This window comes from Aureobasidium pullulans (genome assembly GCF_000721785.1).
Source record: "Aureobasidium pullulans EXF-150 unplaced genomic scaffold scaffold_5, whole genome shotgun sequence".
Taxonomy (NCBI): Eukaryota; Fungi; Ascomycota; class Dothideomycetes; order Dothideales; family Saccotheciaceae; genus Aureobasidium; species Aureobasidium pullulans.
The window spans coordinates 69,911-92,042 of NW_021941025.1; the positions used below are offsets into that span (position 1 = coordinate 69,911).

The following is a 22,132-nucleotide window of genomic DNA, read 5'->3' on the forward strand; positions in this document are numbered from 1 at the left end:
CCAGATTTCAAACGCCGTGTGCTTTGACCACTATGCCAGGGTCAGTACAGTAACAACGCACTCTGCCATTTCTCGAACCTGATATATCCTCAGGTCGTGAGAGATCGAGAACAGAATCAGCATCCATCATTGTATCTTCGACAGTGGTTGATTTCGACACTCAGAAAGCAAAGCCACTTTTGTTTGCACCGGGATATCTGTTGAGCAGACCAGTAAGAAGGTCAGTGCCATCAAGTGCCATGTCTTTGAACGCCGGACAGCTCAGATCCAGCAAAGGATCCAAGACAGCGTCGTTGACAAGCTTCAACGGAGCTTCGAGTGTCTTGAACAGGGAAGACAAAGAGTTTGGCGTAAATGTCTTGACGACTTCCAACACAAAGCACACAAGATTGTTGCCTTCCAACAGCGACGTCGCATTCAAGACTCCACCGGTAATGCCTTCGAGATCCAGTCCGGCAAAGTTGTCGACTTTCCCAAGGTTTCCCCCGATACTGGCCAGGATAGGATACTTCATAAACCATTCGACAAGGTCCAAGTTTAATTGCACCAAACCGTAGTCCATACCGATCCTGTACCAGTTTGCTGGGATCTGCTCGTGGCCCTTTCTGTAGACCAGCTTTCCATCCTCCTCGTAAACAGCGTAGAAGCTGGAGAAAACATCCTTAGCTGCGAATTGATTAGTCAGGCTGATCTTGAGAATATCATACATCGCAGACTCACTCAAATGCCCTCCAAAAGGATATTCCATCGTATGGTTGCTCAGAATACGTCCAGTAAAAGCATAGCCCGAATTTCGTGCAATCATTCCAGTGTATGGGCCATAGTAGAAATTGGGGTTGATTGCAATACTCTCTTCAAATCTCTTGGCCGCACGCGCACCAATATCATCCATGGTCAAAACGTAATCTTCCGACGAGTTGTATGCTTCCAGGAAGAGAGTCATGTTCATCGTAGATGCGTCTCCAGTAACGTAGAGATCGTCGCGCGTGTTGGATGAGTCCGACTCGATCCAGTTGTGAGCGTGGTCCAACCCTTGAGGTGTTCCTACGGAAGCGCAAAGTCAGCTCGGGTCCAGAACAAGAGAGGGCAGACGTACCGAGAAGTCCAAAGAGGTTACCGAGTACGTTATTGGTTTTGCGACTCTTGCCGCCGATTGAAAAGCCAGGATTGAGTGAGAGCGGATTTCCGACACCCACAGTGCCCATGACTGCAAGCACAGTAATCAAGTCCACTCCCATACCGTATACTGAGTATCGTTAGAGCCGCGTGTTTCAATGATTCGACGTTGTGCAGCTTACCATGGTTGACCGCATGAATCACCTCGAAGAACTGTTGCAAAAGATTTACTCAGCGATTTGTATAGAGAGAGGCGAGATAAACCTGCTTACGCCAGCAATGCCATCACGGGAAATATAACCATGATTAGCAAGTGCATTGAGTCCGGGACATGGTCCTCTTTGGTCTCCTTTGTCGAAGTTTGGCGGCTGAAAAGCGTGTAACCCGGTGACTTGAGCATGTTAGTCCAGTCCACACTCTTCTCTTCTTCATTCAGGGACACACCATCAACAGGCTCAGTCATAGGGTCGAAGAGCAGACGTTTGTGTTTCAAGCGAAGGAGACTGTCATGCATGTCATGATTCGCGCTTATATCATAGCGGGCGAGTTTTGCGAAGTTCTGGGCGGTCGGAAAAGAGTGTACCAAACCAGAGAGTAAACAAAGTGCAAAGAAGCTCGACGAAAGAATGGACGCCTTCATGGCGAAGGCCTGCAGGATTGAGTCTTGTACGATCAAGAAAGAGCTGCAACGGGGGGAAAGCCTTCAACCACGCCCCGGAAGAAGATGGTTCTGAGATTTGACATTATGCGATCGGGATCAGGCGAGAGAGAGCATTATGATGATTCAGGGGCGTGTAGCTGGGTTGACTCACGCTGGAAATAGTAGGTCAGCCGTGAACTCTATTGCCCCAAGGAGAAGGTTGATTAAGGTCATCTCCCAGCTACGGAGTCACTACCATGATTGGGATCGTCCGGTCGTGGCAACGCAAGAGAAAGTGTGCAAAGTTTCAGGAGAGCTATGTTGGATGGAGATGGCGTCGCTGCAGGCATTGAAGCCCGTTGGTGTCGGTGCTCACATTGAGGCTCAAGAGTGTGCACAGCATGGTACGCAATGTGGCCTAGTATCATCTCCGTGGCTGCATGGACGCAAGTGGATAGAAAGGCTTGACTCGCGGGCGGTCGTGTCAAGTCATGAAGACATTCGAGACATCCGTGCCCTGTCTAACGCTCTGACACCTGTCGTTCAGCGAAACTCTGAGGAGGGTCCGAAACCCGACCCGGCAACAAGTATAGCATATATCACCTTCGAAGAATGCGTCATCAAGTGAAAGCTCACGCGCTATCGCAGTGAGTCAGCTAGGGTGACTGATATCAAATTAAACATATGTCGATGAAGAACGACCTTTTCAACAAGACTGTTGATTTGTTGACTGGTGCTTAGAGGCAAGAAGTTTCAAGGAAAGTACATGCAGAGCTGATCTGTTTTGCGCCCCAGGCACGTGCCAGGCTATCATCATCGAAATAGGTAAAGCGGGGTAAGGGTGCTGCATCCTGCTCGTCGGGACCAGTTCTTGGCCCTCGTCACGGCTTGCTACAACAGTTTCTCAACACAGCCAGCACGTCTTTTCTGCACAACGAGTCCATCGTCGAAAGGTATTTGTTGTACATAAGGAAATACCAACCATGTTCTCCGAGCTAGTTGACTCTCATCTCGACTCTACTGAGTCAGTCAGTTTTCGCCGGACTTTCTACGTAGGACCCTTGGATTTTAGAGTTTCTGGACTCTCAATACTCTTGCAGCACTCAATTCGAAGTTCTTCGTGATAAGGGATCCATCTTTCGTCTTCCAGTCAAATTGCTCGTCCTGTCACCAGTCCTCTCGTTCTTTGTGGGTTCTTTTCGCACCTCCTTTCCTCGGCGACAGGACAGCAGCTCAGTCAAGATGAGATTCCACACAAGTGCATTGGCAGTGCTAGTCGCTTTGACAACTTTCACGTATGCGGCTCCAGATCAGCCTTCCGCGTTGGAAATGGCGCAGGCGTCCTACCCAAAGTGTACAGTCAGTATACCACCTACTGTCAGGAAGTGAAACAAGCATAGCTAACATTGTGCCATCTCAGCTTGGATGCCTGGCGAAACTTATTCCACAGTCACCTTGCACTTTAACGGACGTGGAGTGTCTCTGTACTAACGTTCCACTTAACTCCAATTTGACGGTTTGCGTCTTGGAATCATGCACTACCTACGAAGGCTTGAGTAAGTGAACAACTTTCTCGTGCCCCATTGGTACGATAGCATTACTGACAACGTTCATTCACCAGTGACTAAAAATGTTTCCTCCAAGATGTGTGGAGCTCCGGTACGAAATCAGACGCTGAAGCCTCTTCTTGTTGGAGTCATCGGCGGCGGGCTAGCTTTGCTGGTGTTCATCTTGAGGATGTGTGCTGGACTACCTGTTGGCGGTCGTCCTTTGGGATGGGACGACTACACAATTTGTATTGCCGTTGCCCTTGGAACACCCCCGACTGTCTTCTCCGTGCTTTGTAAGTCTTGAAGATTGTTATTTGAAGCCACGATCAAAGCTAACACAAGCATTCCAGTATCAAAGAACGGCCTCGGAAAAGATATGTGGACTCTCCCGTTACCAAACATCGAAAATGTTCTCTTTGTGCGTGATGGACAGCTATCACATTTTGAAACAAACTCTGACATGCTGCAGTATTATTATCTAGGCGAGATCTTCTATTTTGCTTCTCTCACTGCTACCAAGATCTCAATTCTTGCCTTTTTCCTACGTGTCTTTCCACAGCAGCAATTCCGCAAGATCATTTACGGCGTGATCGGAATTTGTGTCGCCTATGGACTTTCTTTTGTCTTGGCCACGACCTTTCAATGCCACCCTGTTCCCTATTCCTGGAAGCAACTGGACAGCACTTACCAGGGATCCTGCAACAACATCCACCTTCAAGGATGGATGAGTGCAATCTTCAACATCATCATCGATCTCATCATCCTCATACTTCCACTCAAGGAACTCTACGCTCTCCAAACCAACTTGAAGAAGAAGCTCATGGTTATGGTCATGTTCTCGCTCGGTATCTTGTAAGTGCTTAGGAACTTGTAGTCCAGACGGCAGAGCTAACTACGCCGCAAGTGTCACCTTTGTCAGTGTTGTTCGACTCCACTCTTTGATTGTCTTTGCCAACTCCCAAAACATTACTTGTGAATCTTATCCTCCCTTATCCTACGGCTTTGCATAGAGCTGACAATCGCAACTCCAGGGGACTATAACGACGCTGCTTGGTGGAGTACCGTCGAGATCCATGTCGGTATTATCTGCGCCTGTCTGCCTTCAGTCCGAGCACTCTTCGTTTCTCTCGGCGCCTCCTCGCTCGGCACTACCAGGGCTGCCTCCAGAGCAACAGGCTATGGCGCATCCAACAATTCTGGCTTGGGAAGCAGTTCGCATGGTGGCAGCAAGAATGGCACATTGATCAAGGAGAAGCCGATTGCTGTACCCAAGCATGGCGATGAGGAGGATTTCATCCCACTAGTCGATCTTGGAAACAGCAAAGACTGACTCGGACCGCTGCCTTGGACTCTGGACATGCAAGAAGACGAGATCCACAACATCCGTGTACACGATGGGTAGACAAAGAGACCCGACGCCGCCGCGGAATGACAGAGCAGCTCTACAAAACTACTTTCTAAAGTCTTTCCAGAAGCTCGACGTCAAATTGTACTCTCAGCATCGCACCGGTGGTCAAGGTGTGAATCGCAAGTACGCCGTCTCTGTGGCTATCCCAAACTTTGATACACTCGAGAAGATTGTCGCCGCATCACGCCTAACGGTTCGCTGGAGCTCAAGAGAAGGTTGAAAAGATTGACCAGATGACGTATGATCAGTCTTTCTACTGGTATAAGCATAGTGCTAAATCAGCTGTTGGAAAGCTGTTTGCGCGCCAGGCATCGTGGTATGTTTAATTTATTGTGATATCCAATGTCCCAACTGCATCATCTCCCTTCATATTGGGATCAATGTCTGGGTGTATGTAGTGATCTCAACCCATTTTCCGCAATCTCGAAAGCCTGAAGACCAGAAACCATGGTCGGCACTGGTGATGAGTGTCTTGGGGGCTCAGCCGGATTTCCGTCAAATGGGTGAAGTCATCTTCCCAGACGCGTAGGTAAGAGCGGTTTGGAGCGACAAGGCAACTCACTGCGGTGGCACTGTCTCTAGCTGGTGCACAATAAGTCGGTCAGGCTGCCAGCAGTCGTTGATGATGTCGAGTCAGAAAACTTGACAAAGTCGTAGCGCGAGCGTTTCTGATGGGACACAGACGTGGTTTGACCGTTGCGGGACTGCGCTTTGACCAAGATGACCTTTTTGGAAGATCAAGTCGAGCCGAGAACAGAGTCGGCAGACGATCGGCAGTGATGTGGATGCTAGCAAGGAACCCCACTCAATATATCATCTCTATCATCAATTATATTTTGCCTATACCGAATCCATTCCTTTTTTCCATTGACCTCATCAACTTGTGTTTTCGAGTGTGTACATTCACTCCTATTCGCCATTGAGATCAACCAAAGTTTTGATCAGCAATTCGCTCGGAACCATCATGGACCGAATGGGTATGCCGATTCCGCCGTCGCGGTCTGACCTCAATCTCAGTCGCCACATCCTCTCTGATCTCCTCTATATCTGGAGGCACTCCTCTTCGCTGTCTGCCTTCTTACAGCCTCTCCCGACGAGGACCACTCACAGTCATTCATTCAGCTCTCACTCATTGAGTTCCTCAAGCCCGCTCTTTTTCCGCCGCCCTATCGAAGGCCTCCTACTTCCCCTGACATATTCCCATCTTACTATACAGCTCTGATTTATCATCATGAAGGTTCTCAGCACCATTGCTGTTTGCGCGGCCTCTGCCAATGCGTAAGTGATGGTTCCGTCAACCATCTAATTCATCCACTCACGAGCTATGCAGGTTTGAGTGGACATGGCCAAAGGTCTCCGACGAGCCCATCTATCCTCCCAATGGATACAACATGCCCACCAAGGGACCTGTGGACAACTCAACTTACGAGTACATCGTCGTCGGATCTGGTCCTGGAGGTTCTCCTTTGGCAGCTCGTCTAGCTCTTGCTGGACACAGTGTCTTACTCATCGATGCAGGCGAGGATCACGGGACAGACAGACAAGTACAGGTACCAGCTCTTCACCCTTACGCTAGCGAGTACAACCCAATCCGATGGGACTTCTTTGTGGATCACTACGCCGACGAAGAGCAAGCCAAGCGCGACTCCAAGATGTCATACCTTACTCCGTCGGGAGAGTACTACTCTGGACTCAACCCACCCGAAGGCTCGGTGAGAAAGGGTGTCCTCTACCCCAGAACTGGTGCGCTTGGTGGCTGCGCTCAACACAACGCCCTGACTATGATACTCCCTACTGAGAACGACTGGAACAACATCGCCACCCTGACTGGTGATGATTCCTGGATGGCCAAGAACATGCGCAAATACTTTGAGAGACTCGAGCGTAACCGTTATGTACCCAGCAGTTTTGTCGGACATGGCTTCAGCGGTTGGCTCGAAACTCGTGTCACCCCTGTTCTTCTCATCGCTGAGGATCTCAAGGTCTTGTCACTTGTCACTGCTGCAGCCACCGCCATGGGCAAGGGCCTTATTGGAGGACTCTTACATACCGTCACTGGCCTTGCTGAGGTATGTCTTGCAGTAATAGCAACCACTCATGCTTCGCTAATAAAATCTGCAGATCCTGACGCTCGACATTAACAACCCTACCAAGTCTCGCGACAGTGCCGAGCTCATCTACCAGATTCCTCTTTCCATGGATGGCGACTACGTTCGCAGCTCTCCTCGTGACTTTGTTCTCCAAGTCGCTGGAGCTACTAACAAGGATGGTTCCAAGAAGTACAAGCTCGATGTCGCTCTCAACACTCTCGTTACCAAGGTCAACTTCGATACCTCCAACACCAAGCCCAAGGCAACTGGCGTTGACTACCTCTTCGGTCAGAGCTTGTACCGCGCCGACCCTCGCGCTGGTACTGATGATGGTGGTGAAGCCGGAACTGTTCATGCCAGCCGTGAAGTCATCGTCTCCGGTGGTGCTTTCAACACTCCCCAGATCCTCAAGCTTAGCGGTGTTGGCCCAGCTCAAGAACTTCACTCTCACGGAATTCCTGTAGTCAAGGATCTTCCTGGTGTCGGTGGCAACATGCAGGACAGATACGAGGTTGGTGTTGTCGGCAAGGCACCTTCCGAGTTCTCATTGCTCAAGAAGTGCAAGTTCCTGAACGGCACCGACCCTTGCTATGACAACTGGAAAAACAACGTCGGAGCTCTCAAGGGCGGCTACACTACCAATGGTATTGCTTTTGGGTTCCTCCACCACTCGTCCGTCTCGGAGAGCGATCCTGATCTTTTCCTGGGCGGTGTCCCTGCCTACTTCAACGGCTACTTCCCTGGTTACTCTGTCCACGCCACCCAAGACTTGAGCATCTGGACTTGGCTCACTCTCAAGGCTCATTCTCGCAACAATGCAGGCACCGTCAACCTCACTTCATCAAACCCTCGTGACACCCCAAAGATCGTCTTCCGCTCTCTCGGTGAGGGCGTTGGTGGCGACAAAGATTTACAAGCTGTCTACGAAGGTGTGCAACACGGTATCAAAGCTTTCAAGGACCTCATTCCTCTCGACGGCAAGTTTGACCGCGTCTGGCCTCCACCTGAGATGACCTCTGAGGAGGACCTGAAGCAGTTCATCAAGGACGAGGCTTGGGGACATCACGCTTCGTGCACTGCTCCCATCGGTGCTGATGACGACCCGATGGCTGTCCTTGACAGCGAGTTCCGTGTCCGTGGAGTTGATGGGCTTCGTGTTGTTGATGCTTCTATCTTCCCCAAGATTCCAGGCATGTACATCGCTTTGCCCATTTACATGGTCAGTGAGAAGGCTGCCGAAGTGATCATCAATTCAGCTGCTTCCTCATAAATCGTTGAGGGAACTTGATGCGATGGGATTTATCCAAAGCCAGTAGTTTGGTCGGCCGTTCTCCGCCAGTAATGTTGAACCTTAGTCTAATATCTCTTTTATTTGTATGTTGAAGACTATTCGTCGTGTCCACTCTTCTATTCTTCCTCTTTGTTATGTCATGATGATTACCGACTTCGCTATTGTTTTAACATGTGAACGCCAGCTACAATACGACAGCACCATCGGCGTTTGACGGGACGTCAATGACTCGCGACAGACAAGGATGTTGAGCAATTCGTTTCACAGCCACGTTCACTTGAATGAGTAGCCAAAGACTTGTTATACCGCTTCGTCTATGTTTGCCTTCTTTTCTTGTTGGGAAGCAAAGAGATCTACGTCCATATAAAATGCTTCTCAAACCAAGGGTATGGTTCGGGCAGCAGGGTTCTTCCGAAAGCTTCGGTGGAGGTCGGCCGAGTTTAAAGTGCAAGGGCACCAATGAGCTCTTCCTCTTTCCAACGACACCCTGCAGATCATTCTGTGGTCTTAATTTTGGTCATATATTGACCTCCCTTCCGTTATCCTGGTTAAATGTGATTTGGTTCGGTCCAGCATGCCACGAGCCGTTCATTCTCTTCCTTGTTTACGACTCATGCTCGAAAGGTCCAAGCGATATGAACTATACCCTCGTAGAGAAGTCCGTCTCCGGCAGCGAGATGCTCTTGCCAAGAAAATACCCACTTCGAACGTGTTGTAGATGAAGCAAAAGTAGAAAGCAAGACAATGGGTTGAGAAGCGGAAGGAGCTACCGTTATCGAAGTCAGGCTTACAGAAGCCCGCGATTGCAACATGAAGGTTCATATGCTCAAAGACTGCCATTTATCCGCATCATCGTCGGACGAAATCAAAAAAATTCTATCCACCACATCATGATGATTTACAACAAAGACAACAAAGCTGACATCCCGAGCTTGGATCTTTTGACTTTCCTGTTTGGTAAGCTTCCACTCGCATTGACCATCAAGGTGTGAGACCAACAATCATCGACAGAGTCCGAGCATTGCCCCGCCAAAGAAGACACACCCTTGCACGCCGAAGCAGATGACCCCTCGAAAGTCATCACCAAGTCGCAAGCACGAACTCTCACTCGCCAGATTGCGCATTTCCTTCGCCACGAGTATGGTATCGGTCAAAACGGTCCAGGCAAGGATGTCGTGGCTGCTGTATCGACCGGCCAATTCGCGCTTCCTTGCATCTTCTACGGTGTCGTTGCCGCTGAAGGTGTTTATTCAGGCGCCAGTCCTGGAGCCACGGTTGAGGAACTTGTCCGCCAACTCCAGGATGGACCTGCGAAGATAGTAGTCTGCAGCGCCAACCTCAAACCTCTTGCAGAGGCAGCCGCAAAAGTTGTCGCTTTGCCGAAACGCAACGTTCTCGTGTTCGAGTCCACGCCTCAGATCAAGCTCGAAAGCGCCGACGGAAGTGTGCGCTGTGCCTTCGACCGCGAGTTGCAATGGAGAACCATCACCAATCCTGATGAGCTGGAGCAGAGCTGTATCTGCATGCTTTACTCTTCTGGAACCACTGGACTGCCCAAGGGTGTAATAGTGTCTCATACAAACATGGTAGCAGAAGCCTTTCTACCTGCGTACATCAATCGACCCATTTGGAAAGACTGGGCTGCAGAAGGAAAGCCATTCGAGATACGCACCCTCGCCCATCTTCCTACAGCACACGTCTCGGGTGTACAAGGTTACTTCGTCAACGCCTTCTACGATGGTGGTATCGTCTACTGGATGCCGATTTTTGACTTCGGCGCTTTCTTGAAGTATAATGCTCAGCACAAGATCACGACATTCTTCACTCTACCGAAGGTCTATCTGGGACTTGCCAGACATCCCGCTGTGACTGATCAGTTGGAGTCGCTTCGTATCGCCTACTCTGGAGCTACACCATTGAACAAAGAGGTCTACCATTGCACGAAGTTTGGAGGCAAGGGAGAGGAGAGGACATTACTCAGTCAGACTTGGGGAGCAAGCGAGACTACTGGCGCTGTTACTCATATGCCACCCAACAGAAGGGATACTTCCGGCAGTGTGGGAGCTTTGCTTCCAAGCATGACAATGCGGTGAGTCTTTCGAGGCTCTTTCATCTTGTTCCCACTGACTTTATACTTTTAGATTGGTCGACGAGAACGACAATGATGTTCCTCTCGGTCAGCCTGGAGAAGCATTACTCAAGGGTCCAGTCATCTCTCAGGGCTACCACAAAAACCCCGAAGCAAACGCTGCAGGCTTCACCAAGGATGGCTGGTACCGTACAGGGGACGTGATGCAGTTTGAACAAAATGGCGAGCTTCTCTATGTTGTTGGACGCACAAAGGTAAGAATACTGTACTCTTCCTTTGATCTTCTCGGGCTATATCTAATCACTCAAATCTGCAGGAAATCATCAACTACAACGGCCTCAAGATCGCACCCGCCGAGCTCGAAGCTATCCTTACCGAACACCCTCTTGTCGCAGATGTAGCTGTTGCGGGAGTCGCAGCCGACGACACAGAAGTCCCACGCGCCTTCATCGTCCTCCGCCCAGAAGTCGACCCGACTCCAAAGACTGCGGAGGATATCAAAGAGTTTGTCAAACAACGTATCTCGGAGCACAAGCAGTTGAGTGGTGGGATTGTGTTTGTGGAAAAAGTGCCTCGGTTACAGTCTGGCAAGGTGTGGAGGGCTGAGTTGGAAAAGTTGGAAGCAAGTTCTTGGAAGGTGTTGTGATGTTAATCATTAACGTCTGTTGCGCTGATCGAACTGTACAAAGCAGAATTGTAGCAGACAACCCAGGAGTCAACACATCTTGTTGACATGTTCTCTCAGCTCTTTTATCTTTTTACTATTTCCATTTGGAGAGTTGGCAAGTGACTTTGAAGACAGGTGTGTGTCCAAAGAGAGCACAAAGAAGTATGTATGCTATTGCGACCATCATGTCTCTACTCTCGTTGAAACGGCAAAGCCCAACCCGGATGCAATTTCTCTGTGGTGGAGCCTATCTTGTCCTCAATGCCACCTGCGACTTGCATCGACGCTTCTTCATTCCACTCTTCGAGTCTGACTCGACAGCAGACTCTCTTGAGAGCATTTCCGGCAGCCTCGAAATGCTTCATCTCCAGGTAGACCTGTGCGCTCAATCTCACCCATAGCTCATCCGCGTAGACGAAAGCATTGACGGCGATGTTGAACTGCAGGTTCATGGTCTTGTTGATACAGCTGGCGATATCCTCTCCATGATTGGGCTTTTCTTTTGTGACGTTTTCCAAGTCGATGGGTAGTCTTACATTGACCATTGCGCAATCTCCAAGCGTGCCTTGAGCGTTGTCCATGACTTCTGTGCCCAAGATATTTGCAACCAGCTTTCCACCTCTTCTCGCCAGATCTTTGTTGTAGGTCATGATTGCGTCTTCTCCAGTCTGCCCGTTGAAAGTCAAACGTTTGCGCCAGGCAAGAGCAGCAGGAATGCAGAGGTATGGTGTGTCATCACTTGTCGCCACGGCTGCAAAGTTGGCGACGAAGTTGTTTGTTTTGTCCGAGGACCCCTTCTTGACAAAGGCGAAACCGGTGGGAAGGGTGCTGCGGATCAGATGTTGATTGCGGACCGGGACGTAAAGTAGAGCGCAGCCTCGAGGGGTATGCAGCCATTTGTGGCAGTTGCTGACAAAGAAGTCAGGATCGAGTTTGGGGAGGTCGAGAGGGATTTGACCGACACCGTGGGCTCCATCGATACAAGAGAGGATCCCTTCCTTGCGGCATATGTCGGTCAAACGTTCGAATGGCCAACGAATGCCTGGTTGAGAGGAAATGGTGTCGAAAATGGCAAGCTTGGGTTTCTGGTGTGCCTTCCGGACCTGTTCCAGGATTTGTTCGAAGGAGCTGCAGACATCATGATCCGTGACGGGTAGAGGATGCTGTATGATCCAGAAGTCAAGGTTGCTTCTTTCGTTGAGATAGTTCAGAGTGTTCAAGAAGGCTGGATAGGTTGTAGAGAAACAGATGACGGCATCTTCTATGGCGAAGTTCAGGTTACGCAAGACAGTGTCGATGCCGGTAGTAGCGTTTGGGATCAGGACGCAGGTGTCGAGAGGAGCATGGACATAGTCGGCGATTGCTTGTCGTGCTTGATTGAGTAGATGGGAGCGGTATTCGTAGCGGACAAACGTGTCTGGTCTTGCTTCTGCTCGGTCCAGATATTTGCGACGCACTTCGGCGACGTCGATGGGATGAGTGCCGTATGATCCTGCGTGTGATGGTTAGTGACGGCCATGTGTTTTGTGGGAGCAGAAAAAAACCCGCCATGATTGAGATTGATGTAGCCAGATTCGAAAGCAAAATGTTTAGCTGCTTCTTCGCCGCACTCAATGGTGGCCGAGGTGGAAGGTCCGCCAGATTGTGGTCGTGACTGCTCTCTGCCTTTTCCAGCCTGCAATGCCACTTCCTCTCTCGTCCGCTGTCTGTCTCTTATCGACTCTCCACAATCCGCCCGCTTCTTCTCCTGGTCAGCTTTGGAACCCTCCATCTTGCACTCCACGACATAATTCGCCATGATTCAGATGATCGGTAGATGCTCTCTTCATCTCGACGCTGCATGTCTGGACATGTTATGGATCTGCAAAATATCGCTTCTGGACACCGCACGATTGCTGCCTCGAAGGATGCGGCCAAAGCCCGTTGTCCAGGAAACCAGCCGGAACCATCTCCGTTGAGCCCCACCTCAGAAACACTTAAGTTCATCGTCGAGACCCTGAATTTGGGGTATACCACTCTTCCATTCTCAGGACAAGACAACAAAGACGAGTCTTTGGAAACATGTCACCAATCAATAATGTCGCCGTCATTGGCGTGAGCAAACAATCAACCCTTCGGCATTCTCCACACTGACTCTCAAAGGCATCTGGTAATTTCGGCACTCCCATCACCCAGGCTCTACAAGCTTCTGGCTTCAAAGTCACAATCGTCACTCGCGAAACATCAACAACAGTTCATCCGCCAGACATCAGCACAGTCCGGACAGAGTACACGCTTGAAGCTTTGACGAAAGCCCTCAACAACCAAGACGCCGTTGTCTGTGTCGTTGGACCAGGCGGCGTCCCACTCCAAAAGACCTTTGTCGATGCCGCAGAAGCTGCTGGAGTACAACGCTTCATCATCGATGACTTTGGATGGGGCCCTGATGCCCGCGGCTTCCCCGAGTTCGACGCCATCCATGCAATCAGACGCGAAGGCTGGGATTACGCTGCAAAGAAAGCAAAAGACAACAAGAATTTTACTTGGACTGGGCTCACGACTGGCAATCCTATTGATTGGGTAAGCAAGCTTGCCGGCTCCTGAGTGTGAGAGTAAACGACTGACAACAAACCAGGCAATGAAGAAATTCCCTCTCATGGGCTTCGACATCAGCAAACATGAAGCAATCATCTACGACCAAGGAAAAGAGAGATTCACCGGTACAACTCTCGAAGGCATCGGCCAAGCCGTAGTGGGGACATTACAGCACCCGGAAGAAACAGCCAACCGCTTTCTGAAAGTCCAGAGCATCCAGACATGTCAAAACGAATTGCTTGACGCTTTCGAAAGGATTACGGGAGAGAAGTGGAAGGTAGCAAGGATGACGAGCAAAGAGTTGATTGAAAAGGGCAAGGAGGAGAATAAAGCTTGTGTTGGTGGATGGGTGTTGAAGCTGGCCGTGTCGCATCTGTACGATGTCGGGCAAGGAAGAGGTATGGTTGCTCCTTCGAGAAAAGAGGCAGATGCGGAATTGCTGGGTGTGAAGGAGGAAAGCGCGGAAGACATCGTTGCGAAACTGCTCGGCTGAGAGATTGTTCCCTTTCGTATGCAGGCTTCAATCCATCGTTCTAATCCCGTGCAATCGCCATGAAAGCCTTGCGTCCGCGAAACTTCCAGGTCCAGGTAGACTGTATGTTGAGCCCTCAAAGCTTGCCAGAGAACGGAAGCTTTTGACTTCCATCTCTCCACGATCAAAAATGTTCCACACCATAAAGACCCAATTGATGAGGCTTCAACATAACATCCATACACCTCCTCAACTCAACATCATGACTCCTGCCCAAGAACGGATGATCATCCTCCTTACGATAGCGACACCCCTTGTCAGTCAAGAATTGCTGACAGATAGCCGAAACTTGATGATCACCATCACAGTAACTTCCAGTGGTGCGGAAAGCACAAAGAACCTTTTGACATCGTCAGTGTTTCGAGACCAGCAGTGTGTAAGATGGGGAGTGCTTACGTAGCACACTTTCTTGAGTAGGCAGTTTGAGCCGTGGGGGCAGGGTTTTGCGTTGAGGGTGAAGGGGCAGTATGTACTGAGAAATTGTAGTTCTGGGAGGCGGGTGCAGTCGAGTTGGTCGAGGGGGTCTTGCTCTGGCGGGTCTTGAGAGGGTGTCATGGTGGTGGTTTGATGTTAGAGTTCCGGATTGTGTGTAGAAAGAGTATGTTCAAGTAGTGGTGACGATAGAGATCTTGAGAAGGGAGGGAGAAGAAGATATGTCACAAGGAGGCTTTGCTGATGATGTGACAGTATGAGATTTGGGAAGTGAAGCCTTTCTCGAGGCTTGATACTTCGTCAAGGCCATGAAACAAACATGAGGGCTTGATTCGCTGTCACCAATGCCACTCACCACACAAAATGCTATGAGTTTTCTTTTCACATGCCAGAACAACGCATAGCGCAGATTGACGACTCACCTACGTCTTTATGAAACATATCCTAGGTTCGCCGATCTGTCGATGTAATGGGTTTTCAATAAAGCACGATGTTTCTCACAAGCGGCTCCGGTCAAGTGAGAGCACTTCGAGGTGTGTTTTTTGCAAGCTGTGCGAGGGGCACAGAGAACTCTGAACAGAGCACCGCGTTGATGAAAGCGCTTTTGACAACGTCTTAGAATGTTCAACTGTCGTCCACCGCATGGTTCCAACCAGTAGAAAGCGCAATTAGTCCCATCCATACCCGACTACCTTTGGCGGTCGTCGGTACACAATCATCCATCCATTGGGATCGCGAAATAGATGGTAGTACTCGGTCATGACGGCGGACAGCGGAGATTTGAGCCAACCAATGTGCTCTTCTGTCACGCCATTGATGGGCTCATAGTCGTACGCGTGAGGATGCGGCTGTTTCCCAGCAAATATCGGATTCTCATGGCGCGGGATCCAGTTCTTGTCAATGACTTTCACCCAGCACGCTTGCTCATGCCTACAGTCAGGTGGTGGCGGACCTTCGTGCACGCAGGAATTCAGTGCGTCCGCATCGACTTGTATGCAGTATCTATAGCGTGGAGAGCGGCCCTGACTGACTGGAGGGGCATCAACCGCGTCAGACTGCTGCTCAATTTGTACAGCTGTCTCTGCCCATGCACGGAAGTGGCGGCGGATGGCCGCCGTGTCTGCGCCGTCAAAGCGCTCGCGGTCGTCAAAGACAGTCCATGTCATGCGGTCCAGGACATCCTGACCGTTGAATAAGTCCATAGCGTCTGTCGTCCACCATCGTAGGCGCCCCATGAAGTCGGCCCAGTCTGCATCGCTCTCATATGTTGTGCGGTAGATCACATAGCCCCATGTTTTATGGCCGTCGGCTTGATAGCCTTCCTCGATTAGGTCTGCATGGCTGGACTCTCTGCTGACGCGTGGGTTTCGAGGAGAAGGGTTTGGCGCAACGAAGTTCCTCATTTTTTCCGCGAATGCATCCATGGTCGCGTCTTATTCGTTGATGGCCATCCAAAATGAACACTGGAGGACAACACCGCGACTCAAACACGGAGATGACAAGCAAAGGCCTAGAACTCTTCATGAAGACGACGCCCTTCGAGCCGGCCAACTGCCGATCCTGGAGTCACCGCCAAGCCGGCCGGCCGGTCGCGCTCATCTATACCATGTCCGGCAGCAAAAGTCAACGGCGAGACTACCGGAGAAAACAAGAACCTTGATCGACTCGATTTGGTGCAAGAACACCACAAGCTGGATCTCTCACATCTCCCCTCATGGTTGCAATGTCAATTAGCTTCCGCGGCAAAGCATGCTCTACCAGGCCGAGGTTCCTTAATGATGAACATAAAACACAGGCACCTCTGGTCCCAGAATGCCGCCTGATCTTTCAAGCCTCCAGTCGACCGAAACACTACAGTCCAGGATGAAGACTGTCACCCTTCTGGCCGTTGTCTTTGCTTCCGTATCCTGTGTCTCTGCGTTGTCTTCGAAGATCTCTCTGGATTATGCAACATATCAGGGAACAGCTGGTTTCGATGGCATAACCCGATTCTTGGGTATGCAATACGCCGCTCCTCCTGTTGGTGATCTGAGATGGAAGGCTCCTCAAGATCCTGCTCAGACCACAGCAGTTCAGTCTGCCGCAAAAGTAAGTTCGTATGCCATCGCTGAACCAGATTCACATGCTGAATCTTGTACAGTTCAAGGACGTTTTCATTGGAGTCAAACAGACAGTGGGAACTGGTCTCATTGGCGGTTTCAACTACGGCGAAGACTGTCTCTACATCAGCGTCATCACTCCATCTAGTGCAACAAACACGAGCCATCTACCCGTCCTGTTCCACATTCCTGGCGGTGGCTTCGCTCAGCTGGCGGACCCCAACTTGGATTTCACCGACTTCGTCAAGACTTTTGGGAATAACATCGTCGCTGTTCAGATCAATTACAGAGTCGGTGGTCTTGGCTTCCTCGCCGGCGAAGAGGTGAGATCCGGGGGCGCGTTGAATGCGGGTCTTCTCGACCAACGACAGGCACTGCAGTGGGTTCGCAAGTACATCTAACAGGTCAGATCACTGCTCAATTCTCTCCCGTCCTTCAACTCACTGACATGCACAGTTTGGTGGAGATCCAAATCGCGTCACGGTCTTCGGAGGCTCTGCTGGCGCTGGATCCGTTGGACTTCAGATGACTGCATATGGCGGCAGAGATGACGGACTATTCGCAGAAGCTTACGCCGATGCGCCTGCTTATTCAGAAGTCAATAGCGACTCATATTCGCAATTCCAATTCAACAACTTCGCGACCGCTGCTGGATGTGGCTCCGCAACAGACAGATTATCCTGCCTCCGACAAGCCGATATCGCGAAGATCCAGAAAGCAAATGTGGTCGGCAACTACACCGACATTGCTGCACAATCCACCTCCAATCCCGTCATCGATGGCACATTCGTACAGGACATACCACTTCGCCTCTTCCAGACCGGCCATTTCGTCAATGTTCCTATGATTGTTGGAGATGCCACAGATGAGGGCACGCTCTTCGCAGCAAACGCCGGCTCTCCTGAAGAAGTGTCGGAGTTCATTCAAGCCAATGTCCCAAGTCTCACTGAAGCCAACTTGACGACGATCAACCAGTTCTATCCACTCATGGCCGCACAACAACCATTTCACAAAGCTCATTTTCCATCAGCAGCCGCAGCATTTGGTGAAGCAACATTCATCTGTCCAGGCCTCACCATCTCAAGCGCTGTTGGTGCTTCGAATCAGGTTTGGAACTACCGTTTCGATCAGAGCTCACTGGCCCTGAGACTTGCTGGATACGGCGTACTCCACGCTTTCGATACCGGTGCAATCTTCGGCCCCAATGCCGGTCCAATGGCAGGACTCTTGGGCATCGTAGAGAATGGCTTGGTCTTCTCATCCTTTGCTGGCGAGAATGCAAATGTGGTTCCTATCATGATGAATTATGCCATTTCGTTCGTCAGGACTCAGGATCCTAATACGTATAAGAGTGGGTTCGCTCCGAATTGGCAGACTTACAACAAGGATGGGGGCAAGCAGAGGATTGTCGTTCGCAACTCTGGTGTGACTTACGAGGATGTACCTGCAACTCAGCAGACTCGTTGTGCATTCTGGACTGACATAATCGCCAACTCTTTTGCCGAGTGAGCAACAGGCAAGATCGGCTCAAGAGATGAAGATCTATCTGAGAAATTAGACGTGAAGAGACGATTGAATCCATGATGTTTACTTGCCATACATCTGTAAAGAGTTAAACAGACTTCAAATCCAACTCAAAGAATACAGTGCCCTCGATCGGAGTATCATAATAAGCCTCTCTCCCCACAAACCCCAATCGCATATACAATGCTTTCGCAGCACTCATACTCGCTAATGTATCGAGTCGCATAACTTGGTGTCCCATTCCCTTCGCCCTCTGAATAACCTCCTTCACCAACGCTTTCCCAAGTCCTGTGCCACGACCTTCGGGAGTCACGTACAATCGCTTCATCTCGCATACCCCCTTGTCGTCCAGAGGTCGAAGACCAACACAACCGATTGCTCCATCCTCTGCGTTTCGGGCGAGTAAGAGGATTCCATTTGGTGGCGAGTATTTTCCAGGAAGATTTGACATTTCGGTAGTGAAATCTTGAAAAGACAGATCGATGTTCAGAGATTCCGCGTAAGCCGTAAAGAGATTTGTGATTTCGAGAAGGTCTTTTGCAGTCGTGGCTGGTTGAATGGAGAAGGATGACTTTTCTCGATTTGTAGACGTCATGATAGTTTCCAGATACGGAGAGATGAAGTGGTGAGATTGAATGTGTAGAGATAACAAGTCAAAGGATATAATAAAGTGGTAAAAGTTGGTAGGATCAAAGAATGGAGATCATGATTGATGTGAATACTTGAGCGGAGGTGTGGTTGGTGGAAAGGTGGGGAGAGCTTTGATGACTCACAGCGAATCAGATAAGATACTCTATCATGGTGATATTTCTGACAACATGAATTCAATGGCCGGAACAAGCAGTCATCAAGAGGTATGGTGACAAGAATGTGTATTAGAAGTGCTGTTGTGCATAAAAGAGTGAAGGGAGAGCTATTTGGGTAGTAATGACAGCGCGGAGTAGCCTCGTCTCGATCATATATGAGGAGTTGATCACCCCATCATTCAACCATCTCAGTCATACTTATGAGTCAAGAGAAAGCTCCTCGAGATCCACGCCACTGTCATCGACATCATTTGGATCCGTTAAATCGCCATTGTCGACCGCAGCCTCCGCAGCCTCCGATATATCCAGAAGCCTCTCTTGCATCTGCTGACGGAACTTTTCCTAGAAGTCCTGGACATTCCCGTTGATTATCGTGACCTCGGACCTAGTTTCCATCTGCTCGGCAGACCCGAGTGCAAAAGCAAGAGTCTGGACTTTCGCACTATAGAAGCCAAGCTCGTGGGGTTTGCGCATTGCACTCATGAAGAGGCGAGCTTTGTAATCGTGGTTTTTCGGGCACTTGGTTCCGTGCTCAGCTTCGTGGTTGCATTGTTTGCTCTCCAGGACCGATTGGCAGGTAGTTTTGAAGTCGTGTGAGCCCCTGCACCGATCACCGTATGTGCAACCGTCGTTCTGGGAGAAACAGGGTCAGAAGAGGGTAAATCTGAAACGTATTCGCATACTTACATAACAGATGCGTAGGAGATAGCATTCCTTTGCGTGGACACACGGTTGAGAAGCCAGATGGAATGGGCAGACGTTGATGAGTTTGTGGAGTGCTCTGATATCTTCAGCATTCAGTCGTTCGAATGTGTCTGCACAGATCACAGCTCCTTCCTCAGCGGGGACTGGTAACGTGTGCTTGTATAGAGCGGAATGTTCTTGACGTTTGATCGCCGAACCATGTTGAGCGACAGTAGGGCGTGGGTTCCTTGGCTGAGCGTTGTCTTTGTTGGCTTTGTCTTTGTTGGTTTTGTCTTTGTTGGCTTTGTTGACCTTGTGAAGCGTTTTGATGTTGTGCTCAACGTTGGCAGAAGTGACGGTTCCGCTCAGGAAGTGTATCTGGGGGTCGGTAAGGTGATCGTCTCGAGCAGATTTCATGAGTTTACGGAGCATCTCGCACGTCGCGAGGTCTGGGGGTCTAGTGTTCGCCATGTCGTTATTGGAGGCGATGCGATGGCGATAAGCGGGATTGAAGATGCTTGATACTGATGCTGGTGGAAATAATGGGTGATTGTGCGAAGAGGCTGATGATCAACAAGGGAATGGCCAGATGTCGCCTGATAGTTAGTTCATGCACCGACGCTGATCGTCGCTTCCTGTCTGAGAATTGCCGAGCTTGTGAAGCAGAAGAAACCTCTGAAACTCCAGATAATGAACAAGAAAGAACATACATGCGAGCCCTCAGTCCAACGCCGAACTTTTGCACGACCGAAGACAGATGAGCTCTGAGTTTTGGTAATGATTGAGAGAACAAACACCGACACAATCCTAGGAAGAGAAATAAACAGCTGGACAGTGACAGTGTCTCGAAAGAATACCAGCTATCAACAATCTGGCAAAACAAAAACAATGGGCAGAAATATGCCGGGCAAAAACAAAAAGATAGTACCATGAGCAGGATTCGAACCTGCCACCTCCTGATATCGCGGGACCACGTTAAGCGAATGACCGCGTGCCCAAACCCAACCAGGTATGCAACCACTACACCATCACGGCTTTTCTGACTTGTTGGCAAGGAAGGATTTTCTTTGGTTATAAAGGTTGAACGTAGATGTGAATGAACCAGTGTGCGGCGGGAAGCTCGGTGGCAAGAAAGCACATTTGAGACAGTTTCCGAGGTATCCGAGCTTGACAATCCGTACGAGGCTGGGCAGCAGCTTCAACCGAGCTTGATCGAGTCGGAGTTGGATAATTTGCTAGCGCTGCGAGATATAGCGTCGTGATTATCGAGATCAGCGCCTTGCTGCTCGGTCTGTGTAGCCATGGGATTATCGACGGGATCTATCGCGGCACCTCCTGTGGAGAAACATTCAAAGAAAGCTTCTGGTTCTTCGAGATCAGCGCCTGGATGCTCGACCCATCTAGCCACGGGCATGTCGACGGGATCTATCATGGCACCTCCTGTGGACGAACGTTCAACAGAAGCTTCTGGTTTCCGAGTCACCGAAGTAGCAGTTTTCACACCGTAGAAGCCAAGTCGATGGGGTTCTCGCATTGCTCCCATGAACAGACGTGCCTTGATATCGTGATTGCTTGGACATGGCTGCTTGTTGTTGTCCTTGTCGCGACTCTTCCACTTGCAGCGTTGGCCTTTGAAAACGGAATAGCAAGTGCCGCGAACATCGTGTGACTTCTAGCAGTTGTGTCGCTTGCAGGTTCTCTGGACAAGGGGTCAACACTTGGCCGAAACACCATAAAAATAGTGTCTGTCACATACCCAACGACATATGTCCTTTAGCTGACACCTATTTCCATGCACGCATGACTTGTATGCCAGAGTAAAGGGACAGTAAAGACTGAGTTCCCGTAATTTGACGCGATCCTCTTCGCAGAGACTGTAGAAGGTCTCGGCACACAACGCGGCGCCCTTCTCTGAAGAGGCTCGAGAGTTTGACTGTGCAAAAGAAGACTTGATGGAATGGACGACACGAAAGGAATCGACGACCTCATTGATATTCCGGTGATTCACGCAGTGTGCGACAGCACGTATCTCATCGTCAGATAAAGAGGTATCGCGTGACAGAGCCATAAGATGAAACAGCGCCTCTCGCGTGATGAGAGCTGGCGAGGTTGTGGAGTTGGTTCGATTGGACATCGTGAGCAGTGAAGCTTGTCGTTAGCCAGAGGTGCCGGAACAGGAAGATGTTTAAGCGTCGGATAGTAATTATGAAAGAAAGCACACGATGAATGAAGATCAACTCCAAGTAGTGGCAGAGACGACTTGCAGAGCGCGACGGAGGCAAGCAACAAGGACGTTCCAGACGCGGGACAGCGACTTCCGTGACCACTCACCCGGTAGAAGATAGCTGCCAACACTTAGAGAAAGAGACACCTACCTTGAGGCTTCAGTGCCTTCCAAGCATGATTATGTCAATATATCAGCACTGAGCCAGTGGAGGAATCGGTGAAAGCTATCGCAAACGTTCAGGATTTGTGTCTTGACATCTGGAAATGCAGGCTGCATGTCGAAGTCGAGAAGGCGGATGAGCAAGCGCGACATCATGTAAACGTCATGACCATCGGGGTAGGTACTAAAGAGAGCAAGACGTACCTGCAGGCCGGCGCATGCTGAACCAAACCTCTTCTCTAAC

The 22,132-nt window shown here is 50.0% G+C and overlaps 13 protein-coding genes across 13 annotated transcripts; 5 read left to right on the forward strand and 8 right to left on the reverse strand.

The window, feature by feature from the left end:
• Positions 1-160: 160 nt before the first annotated feature.
• On the reverse strand, positions 161-1,630 carry M438DRAFT_314549 (Cloroperoxidase; the record flags this gene model as incomplete). The annotated part of the gene is made up of 6 exons (XM_029902608.1): positions 161-666; positions 721-1,044; positions 1,097-1,246; positions 1,299-1,329; positions 1,389-1,507; positions 1,561-1,630. The coding sequence occupies 6 exons, from the start codon at positions 1,628-1,630 to the stop codon at positions 161-163; spliced, it is 1,200 nt and encodes a 399-aa protein (XP_029762417.1).
• Positions 1,631-2,700: 1,070 nt separating this feature from the next.
• On the forward strand, positions 2,701-5,133 carry M438DRAFT_292539 (uncharacterized protein). Its single transcript, XM_029901784.1, has 7 exons — positions 2,701-3,115; positions 3,177-3,312; positions 3,378-3,599; positions 3,657-3,724; positions 3,776-4,158; positions 4,211-4,278; positions 4,338-5,133. The coding sequence occupies exons 1-7, from the start codon at positions 2,999-3,001 to the stop codon at positions 4,634-4,636; spliced, it is 1,293 nt and encodes a 430-aa protein (XP_029762418.1). The 5' UTR covers positions 2,701-2,998; the 3' UTR covers positions 4,637-5,133.
• A 462-nt stretch (positions 5,134-5,595) lies between these two features.
• On the forward strand, positions 5,596-8,156 carry M438DRAFT_314557 (GMC oxidoreductase). Its single transcript, XM_029902609.1, has 3 exons — positions 5,596-5,992; positions 6,045-6,783; positions 6,836-8,156. Exons 1-3 carry the CDS (start codon positions 5,946-5,948, stop codon positions 8,072-8,074), a joined length of 2,025 nt encoding a protein of 674 aa, XP_029762419.1. The 5' UTR covers positions 5,596-5,945; the 3' UTR covers positions 8,075-8,156.
• An 829-nt stretch (positions 8,157-8,985) lies between these two features.
• On the forward strand, positions 8,986-10,830 carry M438DRAFT_333148 (acetyl-CoA synthetase-like protein; the record flags this gene model as incomplete). Its single annotated transcript, XM_029903572.1, has 4 exons — positions 8,986-9,052; positions 9,107-10,184; positions 10,237-10,438; positions 10,501-10,830. The coding sequence occupies 4 exons, from the start codon at positions 8,986-8,988 to the stop codon at positions 10,828-10,830; spliced, it is 1,677 nt and encodes a 558-aa protein (XP_029762420.1).
• Positions 10,831-11,042: 212 nt separating this feature from the next.
• On the reverse strand, positions 11,043-12,402 carry M438DRAFT_363447 (PLP-dependent transferase; the record flags this gene model as incomplete). The annotated part of the gene is made up of 2 exons (XM_029907646.1): positions 11,043-12,343; positions 12,396-12,402. 2 exons carry the CDS (start codon positions 12,400-12,402, stop codon positions 11,043-11,045), a joined length of 1,308 nt encoding a protein of 435 aa, XP_029762421.1.
• Positions 12,403-12,864: 462 nt separating this feature from the next.
• On the forward strand, positions 12,865-14,264 carry M438DRAFT_343735 (NAD(P)-binding protein). Its single transcript, XM_029905049.1, has 3 exons — positions 12,865-12,945; positions 12,994-13,410; positions 13,466-14,264. Exons 1-3 carry the CDS (start codon positions 12,913-12,915, stop codon positions 13,916-13,918), a joined length of 903 nt encoding a protein of 300 aa, XP_029762422.1. The 5' UTR covers positions 12,865-12,912; the 3' UTR covers positions 13,919-14,264.
• M438DRAFT_372874 (uncharacterized protein) lies at positions 14,082-14,512 on the reverse strand (the record flags this gene model as incomplete). The annotated part of the gene is made up of 2 exons (XM_029908381.1): positions 14,082-14,297; positions 14,354-14,512. The coding sequence occupies 2 exons, from the start codon at positions 14,510-14,512 to the stop codon at positions 14,082-14,084; spliced, it is 375 nt and encodes a 124-aa protein (XP_029762423.1).
• Positions 14,513-15,057: 545 nt separating this feature from the next.
• M438DRAFT_353387 (uncharacterized protein) lies at positions 15,058-15,813 on the reverse strand (the record flags this gene model as incomplete). The annotated part of the gene is made up of 1 exon (XM_029906870.1): positions 15,058-15,813. One exon carries the CDS (start codon positions 15,811-15,813, stop codon positions 15,058-15,060), a length of 756 nt encoding a protein of 251 aa, XP_029762424.1.
• A 439-nt stretch (positions 15,814-16,252) lies between these two features.
• M438DRAFT_395538 (alpha/beta-hydrolase) lies at positions 16,253-17,997 on the forward strand (the record flags this gene model as incomplete). The annotated part of the gene is made up of 3 exons (XM_029909217.1): positions 16,253-16,477; positions 16,530-16,871; positions 16,945-17,997. 3 exons carry the CDS (start codon positions 16,253-16,255, stop codon positions 17,995-17,997), a joined length of 1,620 nt encoding a protein of 539 aa, XP_029762425.1.
• A 52-nt stretch (positions 17,998-18,049) lies between these two features.
• M438DRAFT_343738 (acetyltransferase) lies at positions 18,050-18,675 on the reverse strand. Its single transcript, XM_029905050.1, has one exon. The coding sequence runs from the start codon at positions 18,605-18,607 to the stop codon at positions 18,101-18,103; it is 507 nt and encodes a 168-aa protein (XP_029762426.1). The 5' UTR covers positions 18,608-18,675; the 3' UTR covers positions 18,050-18,100.
• A 19-nt stretch (positions 18,676-18,694) lies between these two features.
• Positions 18,695-19,973, reverse strand: M438DRAFT_403889 (uncharacterized protein; the record flags this gene model as incomplete). Its single annotated transcript, XM_029909685.1, has 2 exons — positions 18,695-19,451; positions 19,506-19,973. 2 exons carry the CDS (start codon positions 19,971-19,973, stop codon positions 19,161-19,163), a joined length of 759 nt encoding a protein of 252 aa, XP_029762427.1. The 3' UTR covers positions 18,695-19,160.
• A 353-nt stretch (positions 19,974-20,326) lies between these two features.
• M438DRAFT_343739 (uncharacterized protein) lies at positions 20,327-21,448 on the reverse strand. The gene is made up of 2 exons (XM_029905051.1): positions 21,259-21,448; positions 20,327-21,201 (listed from the first exon to the last, which is right to left on the reverse strand). Exon 2 carries the CDS (start codon positions 21,034-21,036, stop codon positions 20,701-20,703), a length of 336 nt encoding a protein of 111 aa, XP_029762428.1. The 5' UTR covers positions 21,037-21,201; positions 21,259-21,448; the 3' UTR covers positions 20,327-20,700.
• Positions 21,130-21,878, reverse strand: M438DRAFT_173321 (uncharacterized protein). The gene has a single exon (XM_029899146.1). The coding sequence runs from the start codon at positions 21,634-21,636 to the stop codon at positions 21,214-21,216; it is 423 nt and encodes a 140-aa protein (XP_029762429.1). The 5' UTR covers positions 21,637-21,878; the 3' UTR covers positions 21,130-21,213.
• Positions 21,879-22,132: the final 254 nt, after the last annotated feature.

Coding starts and splice junctions, on each gene's coding strand:
- M438DRAFT_292539 (XM_029901784.1), top strand. CDS start 2,999: ATGAGATTCCACACAAGTGCATTGGCAGTGCTAGTCGCTTTGACAACT. Junction 3,313..3,377: donor CACTACCTACGAAGGCTTGA/GTAAGTGAACAA, acceptor TTCATTCACCAG/TGACTAAAAATGTTTCCTCC. Junction 4,279..4,337: donor CAACTCCCAAAACATTACTT/GTGAATCTTATC, acceptor TCGCAACTCCAG/GGGACTATAACGACGCTGCT.
- M438DRAFT_314557 (XM_029902609.1), top strand. CDS start 5,946: ATGAAGGTTCTCAGCACCATTGCTGTTTGCGCGGCCTCTGCCAATGC. Junction 5,993..6,044: donor TGCGCGGCCTCTGCCAATGC/GTAAGTGATGGT, acceptor CGAGCTATGCAG/GTTTGAGTGGACATGGCCAA. Junction 6,784..6,835: donor CCGTCACTGGCCTTGCTGAG/GTATGTCTTGCA, acceptor TAAAATCTGCAG/ATCCTGACGCTCGACATTAA.
- M438DRAFT_343735 (XM_029905049.1), top strand. CDS start 12,913: ATGTCACCAATCAATAATGTCGCCGTCATTGGC. Junction 12,946..12,993: donor ATAATGTCGCCGTCATTGGC/GTGAGCAAACAA, acceptor TGACTCTCAAAG/GCATCTGGTAATTTCGGCAC. Junction 13,411..13,465: donor CTGGCAATCCTATTGATTGG/GTAAGCAAGCTT, acceptor ACAACAAACCAG/GCAATGAAGAAATTCCCTCT.
- M438DRAFT_343738 (XM_029905050.1), bottom strand. CDS start 18,607: ATGACGTCTACAAATCGAGAAAAGTCATCCTTCTCCATTCAACCAGCC.
- M438DRAFT_343739 (XM_029905051.1), bottom strand. CDS start 21,036: ATGCGAGAACCCCATCGACTTGGCTTCTACGGTGTGAAAACTGCTACT.
- M438DRAFT_173321 (XM_029899146.1), bottom strand. CDS start 21,636: ATGTCCAATCGAACCAACTCCACAACCTCGCCAGCTCTCATCACGCGA.